The sequence below is a fragment of the Nymphalis io genome, chromosome 20 (genome assembly GCF_905147045.1).
Source record: "Nymphalis io chromosome 20, ilAglIoxx1.1, whole genome shotgun sequence".
NCBI lineage: Eukaryota > Metazoa > Arthropoda > Insecta > Lepidoptera > Nymphalidae > Nymphalis > Nymphalis io.
The window spans coordinates 8053426-8068045 of record NC_065907.1 but is presented as its reverse complement, the minus strand read 5'-3'; the positions used below and the strand labels follow the sequence as shown (position 1 = coordinate 8068045).

At 33.0% G+C, this 14620-nt stretch overlaps 1 protein-coding gene across 3 annotated transcripts in view; it reads left to right on the top strand.

Annotated features, from left to right (window-relative positions):
* LOC126776319 (fibroblast growth factor receptor homolog 1-like) overlaps positions 1-13780 on the top strand; it is an 81038-nt gene extending 67258 nt beyond the window's left edge. For 2 of the 3 annotated variants that reach the window (XM_050498757.1, XM_050498756.1), the window contains exons 3-15: positions 2714-2870; positions 3882-4009; positions 4344-4640; positions 5168-5359; positions 6859-7076; positions 7777-7912; positions 8344-8600; positions 8865-9105; positions 9399-9588; positions 10078-10189; positions 10449-10642; positions 11332-11469; positions 12037-13778. In XM_050498757.1, coding sequence (XP_050354714.1) covers positions 2714-2870; positions 3882-4009; positions 4344-4640; positions 5168-5359; positions 6859-7076; positions 7777-7912; positions 8344-8600; positions 8865-9105; positions 9399-9588; positions 10078-10189; positions 10449-10642; positions 11332-11469; positions 12037-12241 — 2465 coding nt within the window. In that variant the 3' untranslated portion in view covers positions 12242-13778. Of the gene's footprint in view, positions 1-2713; positions 2871-3881; positions 4010-4343; positions 4641-5167; positions 5360-6270; positions 6474-6858; positions 7077-7776; positions 7913-8343; positions 8601-8864; positions 9106-9398; positions 9589-10077; positions 10190-10448; positions 10643-11331; positions 11470-12036 lie in introns of all 3 variants that reach the window. The other variant, XM_050498758.1, reaches the window with a different exon arrangement.
* Positions 13781-14620: the final 840 nt, after the last annotated feature.

Below are 14620 nucleotides of genomic sequence, written 5' to 3'. Positions count from 1 at the left end.
ATTTACGCTTCATATGAAATATAAACAAAAATCAGAAGTTTTGCTTAATCTGAAAAACATTAAACAAATAACGAAAAACCATTTAAAAAAATATATCAACAATAAAAATAGGTTTAATACCGTCTATAGTTTTATCGTAAATTATTATCAAAAATGTTCGACATCGAGTGAACGAAGCGCATCACTATCGTCCACCATAATTCACAGACCATAAATCAGGGCTGGTAAAGTCGACCGAGCCCACTTAAACAAAGCAATGCAACATTGTGACTTTTATTTGCACTTAAGGTCTAGTCTAACCTTGACTTAAACTTAATGCTAATGACGTACTAGATTTAAATGGATTCGTATGGAATAATTCATCGTTTATTGAAAGATCCATTCATTTTGAAAGAACGCAAAATAATAAGTAAATATATCAATAAGTGATTATTTTTTATAGAAATACAGTAAATTTATAGCTAATTATAATAAAACGAAATGTCGTCTATAAAGAGTTTCCTGATCGATTTCTGGGGCTCGATATATTAATTTGAACGAAAATGTGTGCTCTAGTAAATGCTGGTGCTTTCGCTCGTCTCTCCAGTTCGCTCTGATAGAAGATAAATCAGGGAAAGGTGCTTTACGTGCTTTCCGAGGCACGGGTGATCATCATTGCCAACATCCGAATGTAAATTAGCTATAACTAAGAATTTATTGACAGAAAAACTTTTTAGCGACTCGACCCGGGAACTGAAGCCAAGGCTCAGGAATTTCAGCTTTATACTTAGTTCATGAATATGTAGTAAAAAGAAAATATTTATTATTGCGTGCTATGGCATCGACAACAATCTCGATATAAAAGTCGCCACGAAGTAAAAATAAACAAATTATGTTAAAAAAATTACTGTGACAACCCTTTGAATGTTATAAAGCGTCCCGAGTCAGGACCGGGATTTAATTAAGCCGTGTTTACACAACTCATAATAAGTTACGTTAATCCCATAAAATATGCAGTAACCTAAATGGTACACCACCAGCCAAAAATAATGCCCAAGTTTTTATAACCTCCAGTCAGGACTTATGAGGGTTAACGCGATATTTAGCGGACATAAAATTATATTATGTGCCATATGCAGCACGTACAAAGCAAATACTTTACATTTTATTTATTTCGAAACGACGCTTATGTCATTTTGTTTTTGGCCTTTTCAGTTATCAAGTTTCTCTTTTAACGTCTGTAATTAGTTTGTATTTTAAGAAATCGTAATTATTAAAATTGCGTTTGGGTCTGCTTACATAACCGATTTGTTATTTGACGCCCATATACATGTGCAGTTAATCTTTCTTATAAAAAGTCGAGTCGAGCTGAGTTCATTTTGGAGATGAATTTTTGAAAATAAAGTAGTTTTTGGTATCAATATAATTATTTTGTACTGAAGATAATTTCAGACATATTTTAAGTAAGTCCCCGCCCCCTCCCTACTGTTCCAAAAACACTCTCTAATATTGACAAAACCACTAAAAAAAAAGTCATCAAGGCTTTTGAGGCTGTAGAGTAGTCAATCAAAACAAAACATTAACAAAGTTTTATTTTTTCATAAACTACTAAATACTAGTCGCCGACCAGTCCGCAAAAAGTTAAAAATATATAGTGCGTTCTTATAATATAATGACGATGATATGTCTTATCACATTTTTCTTTGTGTGATAAAGGCGAATCTCGTTCTCGGCGGTGAAGGAAAACGTGAGGATTAATGTACTAATCACTATTATAACATTGAGTACAATCGGCCTATACATAATAATATTTTTACTACGCAGCTTTGTAAAGCTCAAGTATTTTTCTTTATTATTTAAACATGATTAACATTTAGCTACAACAAACATTAAAAGATAAACTACACCCCAATTTCACGCGAAGTGCTACAAAGATCAAAAATAAACGTTAAGTGCTCCGCCTCCAACAGGTAACGGAGTGCAATAACTTTCTCGCCTCGTGGATGCGTTAAAATTATATATTTGGGGCGAATTTATTGCTCTCAGGTGTTGCGTTGCAAATGCGGTTATTTTTATAACACCCCGTCATGCAAATACATGGTTCTGTGGATATTGAAAGCAATATTTTTTGGAGACACCAACTAAAAAGTATGCAGGAATTTATATAAATCAAATTTAGATAGTTTTACAGTAGCGGTTCTTTGATGATGATGTAACTGTCTGTAATTGTCCTATTACGTCAATATTCATTCCACAACGCTTTACTACATACATAATATGCTACATAACATAACTAATCTGGAAGTGGGCCGGATGGCGTGGCTGGTAGATTGCTTTTCACGCCGAAGGTTGTGGGTTCAATTCCCACCCAGAACAGACATTTGTGTGCATGAACACGTCTGTTTGTCCTAAGTCTGGGTGTAATTATCTATATACGTATGTATTTACAAAAAAAAAAGTAGTATATCAGTTGTCTGGTTTCCATAGTACAAGCTATGCTTAGTATGAGATCAGATAGCCGTGTGTGAATATGGCCCAGGATAAAAAAAATTTTCCTCATGATATTGAGATAAATTATAAAGCCACATTAAGCACGTGATAACTCCATGTACACTTGATTTGAATATCATTTGTTTACTAACTACAGATATGAGTAATGCAATAGTCAATTCTATTGAATTAATCTTAAGTCATTCATCTAAAATATACTCATAATTTTATCTCTTTGTTACAGATGATACATACACAGTAATAGAAGCATCGACAAATGAAAGACTGCGTCTTATATGCGGATTGAAGCCGAGGAATCAGATACCGACAGTACGATGGTTTTTAGACGGAAAACCGGTGGACGGCCAGTCGAGACAGCGAATGATGCAACAGAAACAATGGTAGGCACTAGAACTATACAACATTAACTTTCTAGTATATTTTTTTAATATAAAATTGGATGGCGAATTAGAAAAAAGCGCTGTAAGAAATAATCCCTTACATCGTTAATGCGTCACCAAATTTAGGAACTCTCTTGTCCCTTGACAATGGAACAAAACTGAGCATTGCTGTTTAGCGGTAGATTATGGTACGTACCCAGACGGGCTTGCACAACTAAACAGTAGACATTGATAATATTTATAAAAAATAAAATAATTATGACGAATGATGACGATCAAACATGTTGTTATAAATTGCTTATTTTAACTGGATTAATCAACGGTTGTAAGGAAAAAATTACAGGCAAAGAGCATTAAAAAGAATATTACAAGTATATGTTTATGTGTGTGTGTATTATTTTTTCTTACAAAACTAATACACTCACAACAAACAAGAAAGTATTTCACATTCTGCTATATTTGACTAAACAAATTAAAGTTTCAACAAAATTAAGTCGTACATAACGTTCTATATCCTTCGCTTAAATAACAAGAATACTAAAAATAACGACGCACTAAATCCAACACACAAGCAACTTACATCAATATTTATGCATTTCTATCCGAAGTTGAAATATATCCTATAATTCATATGCAAGCGGGTGTAACACGCGATTCTATTCGAGGCATTTGAAAATAATCTACCCATCATAATAACTTATCAATCACGCCTCTATATTGATACATGGATTAAGAAAGCCAGTCAGCTGAGTTATTGAAAATTGTTAATACTCATTTTGTAAAACGATGCGAATCTGTTATTTTATCACTGAAATATATATATATATATATATATATATATATATTTCATCCATATATATATATATATATATATATATATATATGGATGATCATTATATATTGATATAAATTTAGATGAATACGTCTTGACTGCTAAGTTATGTTGAAATAATTCTTTAAATCCATTAACAACAGTATTATTTTGATAGACGAAATTTTACAATGTTTTAGGCTAAGAATAAAGTCATTCCGGGCGAAAGATGCTGGAGTGTATACGTGCCAAAATGAAGATGACAAAAGCAAGGAAATGAGTGTCACAATTAAACATAAGCCAGATCTCGGTCCTGACAACATCGAGGGTACGTATTCCTTTTATAGAAATTAAACACAGTGTCTTCAAACGTCCATATAGTTTCCGCTATTTCTTCGATGACAACTTTCACCGTGTTTACTCGTGTCTCGTTTTGAGTGTGTCCTCAGTTATTTCGATATTATATTTAATCGACGTCTTTATTGCCACCCAGATGTGTAAACATAGCAAACGTCCTGGATTCCAAGGCAAACGTGAGCTGTAATGCATACAGACGTCGACATGTTTTCTTATTAAATATTTCTTAAATTTCTGTTTCACTTCATATATTCCTTTTGATAATATATTTTAGTCTTTGTACTGACCTTTTTTTATTTTTACAGAATATCAATCAGATGTGGACGTTCTAAGACCGATGCCTGAAATACTAGCACAACATTCAGCTCCTCTCGTTGATAATAATACAATTGATGATAACACGACAGATCAAAGACATAAAGAATATGATAACACAAAAGACGACGACCTCGATGATAAAAATGAAAAAGATCATCTTAATTATGGACACGTTGATGACACAAAATCGAAATACGCGCCAAAGTTTAAGCATCCCTCGAAAATGTATAATATGGAAATGAAACCAGCGGGAAGTTCGATTCGTTTTAAATGCGCTGCTGAAGGTATGACATCCTGTTAGATAATTTATAAGCATTGTAGAATTAATTATTGAAACGGTTTTCGTCGGATTGAAGTAATAAATATCTTACATAGGTATTTATACATTGCTAACGCTTTATCCACGGCTTCATCCGCGTCTATACGTTATAATGTATTATATAATTTCTATAGCTTTTTCTTCAAAATATTCCTATTTATATAATATTATTTGTAACATATTATTATAATATGTTAAAATATAGTAATATGTTAAAGAAACCCATATGCAAAATTTTCATAGTGGTAGCCTCAGTAGTGCTGGGCTATGCGTTGACATGTCAGTCATTCATTCTTTTATATACATATATATAAATATATTATTAGATATAACAAGTACTGATTTCATTGAAGAACATGAAAATAAATTTTCAAATTATCATATTTTTAGGATAATCTTTTTGTTAAATTTGAACATAAAACCAATATCAGATATAGATAGTTCGTCTTCAGTCTTATCTGAATAAACCTAATTAATGTAAAATATTTTCAGGTAATCCAATGCCGAATATCACATGGTACAAAAATAGTGGTACTCCTATATCAAGAAGTTATTTTAAACCATCATACGGTAAATGGTCTATGGCACTCGATGAACTCACGAAAGCAGACAATGGAAACTACACGTGCAAAGTTTGCAGTGAATTGGGGTGTATTCAACACACATACACACTACACATACAAGGTAAGTTATCTTTATATAATATACACAGTACAGACAGTAACTGCCTGTTAATGTCCCACTGCTGGGCTAAGGCCTCCTCTCCCTTTTGAGGAGAAGGTTAGGAGCTTATTCCACCACGCTGCTCCAATGCGGGTTGGAAGAATACACACGTAGCAGAATTTCAATGAAATTAGACACATGCAGGTTTCCTCACGATGTTTTTCTTCACCGTTAAGCACGAGATGAATTATAAACACAAACTAAGCACTTCAGTGGTGCTTGCCCGGGTTTGGACCCACGATCATCGGTTAAGATTCACGCGTTCTTACCACTAGGTCATCTCGGCTTTTTATATAATATAGTAGAAAAGTATAATTTGAGAACTGTTAAGTAAAAGTAAAGCACCAACTTACAAATGTCCCAATGCTGGGCTAAGGCTTCTCCTTTTTGAGGAGAAGCTCTGCTCCGCGTGGTGGAGCAGAGCTTCTCCACCTCTAGCTCCACCACGCTACTTTAATGCGGGTCGGTTACACGTGACAGTTTTTATCCGCCACATGCAGGTTTCCTCACTAATTATAAACAAAAATTAAGAACATGATCAGTGGTGTTTGAATCATAGTTAAGATTTCCATCTTCTAAATTCTAAAAGTGGTATTAATATTGATAATGATTTCAAGAAAATTAGAACCGCCATTTAATTAAAAAAAAAGATTGATAAACACTTAAATATATTTTTGAATTACCTTCATCGGTTTGTGAGAATTTTTATATTATATCGGTGATTTTTCATTCAAATCACATCGTTTATAATGAGTTATTTTTAAAGCTTAATAATAACTTTCCTCGATGTAGTTGTAAGAAAAATAAATTTTATTTGTATAAATGATCCCGAAATATGTGATTCTGAGTTTAAATAACTTATATTGATATAGAACGTTATCCGTCGAAGCCGTATATAAAAGAGGGTCACCCTGGGAACATCACGGTGCTCGTAAACGAAACCGTGCAGTTGACCTGCCCACCGGTTTCCGATTTGGAACCATTCCTTTACTGGATCAGACCAACAAATTATTCCGTAAAAGATACTGAAGTTGGACCAAGTGACGCACCAGCTCCCGTCGGTGATCTTGTTGAGGTGTTTAATTCATTTTATAGGTGTCAGTTCTTAATTGGTTACGGTATTCAATAATCATTTTGCAACTAAAACGAAAAAGTTGCACATAATATTTTCATCGGTTACAGTTACAATTAATTAACAATTATGATAGTTTATGTTTATTTCTTGGTGGAGGATATACGTGGTGGTGGGTAATATTCTGAATATATTTATAAACATTGTTAGAAGATAAACTATTTAGTATATAATATAGCACTTGCTTGAAAAATCATTAAAATTAAGCGCATATGTATAAGATAATATTAGGTATGACTAATAAACATATCACTGTTTTGTAAATATGACCAGTTTTATCCGGATATTTTTCATCTTTGTAAAACGTATATAACATCTTTGTTCATAGAGCGTCTATACGCGAAGCCTGTGCTAACACAAGCGGCCGTCAATCAGACCAAGTTGGTCGGTGAAACGGCTAGATTCAGCTGCGAATTCCTAACAGATCTTCATCCGTCCCTTTACTGGATGTATTTCACGAAACATGAGTACATATATAACGAGACTACCACAGACGCTTCGACTAAAGAGTCCGTTGTATACAAAGACGTTACAAAGATAGTTACGGTGAGGGAGTGACTAACGCATGTATTGTTTTGTGTGATGATGTTATTGTTAAATAAATCTCAATATTACCTTCGATGAATATAATTCTTCTATGTGATTAAAATAAATCTATGAATGAAATAGATGCCAATGTCCTGTGCTCGGGTCAACATTATCATCGTACGGAGATAAATGATTTTGTCGACGCCCACATACTTGGCATCTTCTTCGCGATCATAATTAATTGCAAGCATGCGTCCTAACATTAAAACAAATAAAAAAAACTCAGTAAATAGATGCTTGTTGCATGATTCCTTAACCTTAGAATTAATGGTGATTTTAGTTATTACAATATATTTATTGATATCGAAGAAATAGTTGTTCAGAGTATTATTATACTCTGAACAACTATTTCTTCGATATCAGTATTTTCTATGTAATAGAAAACCTATTGACAGCTTAGTAAATAATACAAGTTTCAAATCGTAAATATTGGCAAACTTTTGTATTTATTACTACAAGATACATCAACAAGAAAAATAATAGTATTTTTTTTTAGTAATTCAAATTTATAAAACGATAAAAATGTTTTAACTGTATTGCACGTTATATCTCTGTATAATACCTGATGCTTAAAATAAATCGGAGCATGAACGAATTGTTATTGTGACTTGAATAGTAACAATATATAATGTCCGTTTAACACAATTTGTTATTACAGAGCGAAAATCCTGAAGATAAACCAGAACAGCTGACGATATACAATGTGACTAAAGAAGATGAAGGCTGGTATGTCTGTGTTGCTCTAAATACACTTGGAAACACCACGGCTAAAGGATACTTGACTGTTTTAGATTGTAAGTATAACATAGCAACAGCCTGTAAATGCCCCACTGCTGGGCTAAGGCCTCATCTTCCTTTTTGAGGAGAAGATTCTAGACTTTCTCCTCAAGCATAACATACTTTAAACTAATTTTTCCAATTTTTAATCATCAATTCGATGTCAACTACGTTTTGGAAGCTAATAATTATTACAATCCAAAAATAAATACTAAATTAATTCATCACTGTTATGCGAAATATTCAACGTAGATATTCAAAAACTGTTAATCTATTGACGAATGAATTATTTTAAAGATTATTCCATTTCTAAATATGTATACACAAGAGTGAAGACAAATAGGCCTGCCTACCTATAAGTTAGTAGCGTGTATGCATGATATGTATATTTAATATCAAAACATAATTTAAAAATATAATTACTACAAAATTTAAAATGATATTTTAGCGTTGCCGATAACAGAAGCATTAGATCATGGAAAACATACAGTACTTATTAATGTTCTGACCGCGGTGCTGGGTGCGATGTTCTTTGTTGCCGCTATTATCGTGGTAATGATATTTAAAAAATTGAGACAAGAGAAAGAGAAGAAACAATTAGCGATAGAAACGGCAAGAGCAGTTATAGTGACGCATTGGACGAAGAAGGTAACTGTGGAGAAGCCGCAAATGAACGGAACACCGAATGCTGCTGGAGAAGGATTGGTGAGTACTGGCTAGACGGAAATGAACCCTATAGTACTGTAAATACAAGCAACCGTTTCGCTTGATACATTTTTTATTAGTAGTAACTACAGGCACAAGGGCGTAACATCTTAGTTCCCAAGGTAGGTGGCATATTAACGATGTAAGGGTTGGTTACTATTTCTAACGGTAATGTGTATGAACGGTGATGACCTCTTACGGTTAAGTGGCCCATATGTTAGACTGTCTTCGAATATAAAATCGTAACTTATTTACTCACTACAGTTAATGCCAGTGGTAAAGATCGAAAAACAGAAGCTGTCACAAGTCCAAGGCAATACATGTGATTCAATGATGATGTCAGAGTACGAGTTGCCAGTTGATATAGATTGGGAGGTTCCCAGAGAGTCTCTATGTATTGGGAAGATCTTAGGAGAAGGAGAATTTGGAAAGGTCGTGAAGGCGGAATGTGTAGGAATACTGAAACCAGGATTACAGTCTGTCGTGGCCGTCAAGATGTTGAAAGGTATGTAATTTGTAAAAACCTATTTAAATGTATGTACGTACTGTACCTTGTAGAGGCGGCAGCCAGGGCACCTTTCATTTTAGTTACCCATTTTTGTTACATTTTGATTTGAATTTGCTTAACGAGTTCTTTCTGAAGAACCTACCTTACTTAACCATACATTTTACGTCTTTTTCCTTAAATTTAAGAAATAGGGTTTTTTTGCACCTGCACTTTTGCCTATAACTAGTAAAGAGTATTAATTTTTGTTAATTAAAATATATTTCTCATTTGTTTTATATTCTTTCACACAGAGGGCCACACAGACGCAGAGATGATGGCGTTAGTATCTGAAATGGAAATGATGAAGATGATAGGGAAACACGTAAACATCATCAATTTGTTAGGATGTTGCACACAAGACGGACCTTTATACGTCATAGTGGAATATGCACCTAATGGCAATCTAAGAGAGTTTCTTAGAAACCATCGACCTGGAAACAGGTAAACATTAAATATATGATAATAATGTTATTTGAAAGGGTTTTCCTTTAACTACGCTTGAAAGGTCTATAATTTAGTTTATTTTAAATAGTGAATGTATGTGTGTGTATGAAAATATTATAATGACTTAATCTTATAATGAATGTTAGAGAACATAGTCGTGTAAATTCCCCTTGAAGCGTGAATTGAGTTATGTATTGTATTGTTCGACCATCGAACGATTTCATTATTTTTTGTTAAAATAATCCAGTTTTCTAATTAATTGTTACTAAATTTAAGGTTTTACATATGAGATGAAATAACTGACTATGAATTAAGGGATACATAATACTTATAATACTCATAATACTTATGTAGCAAATTGGTATTGCATACAAAGTAGTAATCTTTATTAACCGTCCAGTAAATATACGAATACTAAAAGACATAAAATTCCGTCTTTTCATTTTTAAATACATTTTTAATTTATATATTTCTATAATATTTTAGATACGAATCTACTACTGAAGATACGAAAGAAAAGAAAACATTAACACAAAAAGATCTTGTATCATTCTCCTACCAAGTTGCGAGGGGAATGGAGTACTTGGCGTCCAGGCGGGTAAGTTTTCTTATATACAATTTTAAAGTATTTTAAATCGCATATTAAAAAATAATAATGATATAAAACCTCTTTTCTTAATTTAACCAAATGCTAAGAGCATCATTTCTGTGTTAGAGTTTTAAGGGTGAACCATTAATAATAGTTATAAGCAAAAGAAACATACTTGAAAGTTTGATTACCTTTTAACACCCTGTCTATCTGTCTATCTATATAGTTTTCAAAATATTTTAAAGTTAATTATTTCTTTCTCTTTTAGTGTATCCATCGTGACTTAGCAGCTCGTAACGTGCTGGTGTCAGACGATTGTGTACTCAAAATCGCAGATTTCGGTCTCGCGAAGGACGTCCACAGCAACGACTACTATCGCAAGAAAACAGAAGGCAGACTGCCTGTTCGGTGGATGGCTCCTGAGTCGTTGTATCACAAAGTCTTCACAACTCAGACTGACGTGTAAGTAGAAAGTCTATTAAATTTTTTCTTTCCTAATTATCTCATCCATTTTACATAGGTTTTAGAATTTCTAAGTGATAAAAGTATGAATATGTACTTTTATCTTGTACTTTAAAGAATAAAAAAGCTTTAAACATTTCGGAGAATGTGCTCAGGAATTACACGAACTGATTCCTCCCGTCCCCTTTTACTGTGGAACGGCCAGGCAAACGCGAACAAAGCACACAGTTACACAAGTTACACAGTAGAAATTCCCCGCCTACGTACGAAGCGCTTTGAATCTACATTCATCATTTGCACTGCGAAACTGTGGAATGCTTTGCCTGAGTCCGTATTTTCTGATAGGTACAATGTTGGTGTCTTCAAATCCAGAGTAAACAGGTTTCTTATAGGCAAGTGTGCCACATCCTAGACCTTGTCGATGCTTAACATCAGGCAAGTCAACGGTCAAACGCTGGCATATTAAGTGTAAAAAAACATTAAAAATGACTCGTAAAATTTAGAAGACCCACCGCAACCAAAAATTGCAAGTTAAAGTCTGAATAGGAACTGAATTCCTGTTGTTGAGTATGTGTATATTTGCCTCATTTTTTAAACAGGTGACAAGATTATTTTACCTATCTACTTAATAATAAATGTCAGCCAAATTTAGATCCAATCTTGAAATGGTTCCAATTACTTCTCCACAGCTGGTCGTTTGGTGTGTTGTTGTGGGAGATCATGACCCTGGGCGGAACTCCGTACCCAACGGTCCCGGGACAGTACATGTACCAGCACCTCAGCGCTGGACATCGGATGGAGAAACCACCGTGTTGTAGTCTTGAAATGTAAGTGTTTCACAGTGCTTTTCAATGATGTAGTTTATTCTATAGAGGTACTCCTTTTTCGTTAACTTAACATGTATGATAATATTTGATGTCCTCCTGACTGATATTGGCTACGGCGGCAAGTTTTAAGAGAGATTATCCAACTGAGCAGGACATATTATAGTGCAATAGTGTGCGCAAACACATGTGCACTCTCTGTTTACCTCACTCTCATAATCCGATGGGACGGTAATCCAAGACGACCGAAAAGAGTTCAGGCGTACGACCAACGGCTTTACGTGCTTCCGAGGCACGGCATTGTACACACTTCCAACTTCCAGATTCCGGGCTGTTACTGAGAATTTTCGAGAGGTAAACTCAATAACTTTTTATTAGCCCGACTTGGCGTTTGAACCCAGGATCTCGGGATCTGCGGCCTTATTATATATAGCCAATAGATCAACGAGACAGTCAATGATGATGATAATTCATGACTTACACATTCAAGCGTTTCATCTTAAGATCCTATCGAATGTGTGATAATCCTATTGTTTCCGCTAGTATAAAAATATTCTTTTTGATTTTTAGATACATGTTGATGCGAGAGTGCTGGTCCTTCTCTCCTGGCGACCGACCATCATTCACAGAGTTGGTCGAGGATTTGGACAAAATATTGACGGTAACCGCTAACCAGGAATACTTGGACTTGGGTCTACCACAGCTTGATACCCCACCATCTAGCTACGACGGCTCTGGTGATGAAAGTGATAGTGAATTTCCATTCATTAAATAAAATTTAGATTGACATTTAGCTGAAGATTCCATCATATTGGAAGAGATGTGACGTGATTTACTATGAGAAAATCTGTAGATTTTCTTTTACTAACATATTGGATTGTCGAATTCTGTCAAAAGATGAACGACGTATGTACGTACGAAATGAATAAATCAATGGATTTGCGAGGACAATTTCAAGGGATACTTTGATGAGCAATTATATTTCAGAATTGTTGAATTTACGAGGACTTAAACGATTTGCGAAAATGGTGTTTCATATTTTGATATCTTATTTTTTTTTAAATACAATATTGAATGTGATGAATATAACGGTCTTCAATCGTGTGACGACATATTGAAGTGACAGTGTCAAGTGATGAAAATTGATATGCGATGACATTTAAGAATGACAACTTTGGCAGTATTTAAAATGATGATACTCATTAATGATGAGATTAGTGGCATTTTAGTTGTCTAACGAGAATTTAGGAATTTCAATATTTCCCACCTTAGTTTAGTAGGCTTAGTAAAAATTTGGAATTATTATGGCTACGATTTTTACTTTTAAACATAAGATAGATTATGAGGTAATCGTTTAGTAAATTTTTTATCGTATTTATTATTGTCGACTGTCAAATGCAATTTTAGTTATTTATGAGGAATATTTAAATATGGACATGCTTTTGTAATATTTTATTAATTTAGTTTGAATTTTTGTTGTTTTTTAAGTTTTCGTATTAAATCGGTAGAAATTCTGTTTCGCTCTATATGTTTCGAATTATTCTTATTTATTTCTTTATTTTATTTAAGTACCAAATATGTATGAGTATTTCGTAATATTTTATATTTTGTAAATATATTTTTTTAAGCTTTCTCAGAGAATATTTTGTATAGCTATAATAATATTTTAGTACCAAAGTTTGTCTATGAATCAATGTATTATATGAAAGTATTATTGAATATTATTTTAACTCAAACTTTTGTTAAATAAAAATCTTCGACTGACTGACGTTTTTGTCATGTATTTAAGAGCGTAGTCCAGATTTTAATGAATTCTAAATACTGAAAAAAAAAACAATTATAAAATGATTATCAAAAATCTAGTCCCAAATTTTTTGATAAAGCTATCATTTTTAGTTAGATAAAACTTTACCATTGATATTTTTCAGTTGTACTTAATTAGAATTTTAAGAAATAAAATGAACAATTGTAAATATTGTTACTACTATTTTTAATTACAGCTTGTCAAGTCACGTGTCATCAACGAAAAAAAAAATTTGCAATAAGCTGAGTCTCTAATGCGAAATGTTCCTATTTTAATGCATGTTATTTCCTTAAATAATTATTTTAAAATTCAAAGTTTTCTTTTATAACTTTTTCGGCCAAAATGTATCTAAATATATTATTAAAAAAATGACGAAGCTGTACCGTAGATTAAAAACATTTTAATTAAATAAAACAAAATGAATTGATTGTAAATACATTTTTTTTTTATCATTAAAGCAAATGACATGTTTAATCGATGTTTCGCAAATGTTTGTATATTTGATTATATCTGTATGAATGTATTATGTATTGATGTTGTATGAGAAGATGTGAATAAAATATATTAGTGCAACTACACTATTGTTTTTATTGAAAAAATATTTCTTTATTTCTCATAATTAAAATTGTCTTTCTTTTCGTTAGGTATATTTTCCTTCTCTGCAAAAGTATCTGGCCGAGTGCACTTTTTTAGGCACAAGGATCTGCAATTTATGAAAGGGACGGAATCAGTTGAGACAGATATAAATACCAAGCTTCGCCGCGAACATTAGCTGTCACTGCGACAACGACACCTGTAACACCTATCATCTGACAGCACTATGTCAACTGTCAACTGTGTTGTATCAAGTGAGTTTGACATTAACAAATCTACAATAGTGTTGACAGTTTCCTCTTTTTAATTTTTTTTATTTTATTAATTTCGCGTTTGCTGAAGATACGCCCAGTCGTTCAAAGAAAAGGGGATCTAGGGCACGAGGCAGAAAAATGAAATGTCAAACGCCTTGTTTTAATATCATCCATTGCGACGAATTTTGCTAAGGCGCCATCTCTCTATAGTTTAAAGAATTACTTATAATTATTTCCGTCAGTTTTCGGTAGATGGCGTTAAACACTTTAGTGCTTATGATTACTAAATAAACGTCTTATGGTAGGCTCGAAGAATTTGACGATAAATTGTTAAAAGGCCAATCAAAATATAACGTTACTAAATTTGCTAGACTATCTTTGGAGATCATAAAAGGTTTTAATATTGAAGTGTATTTAAAGCTAATATATAATTTTTAATAAAATAAAACGAAGTAATGAATTTGTTATGGATTTATATATTTTTGTCAATGTTATAATGGTT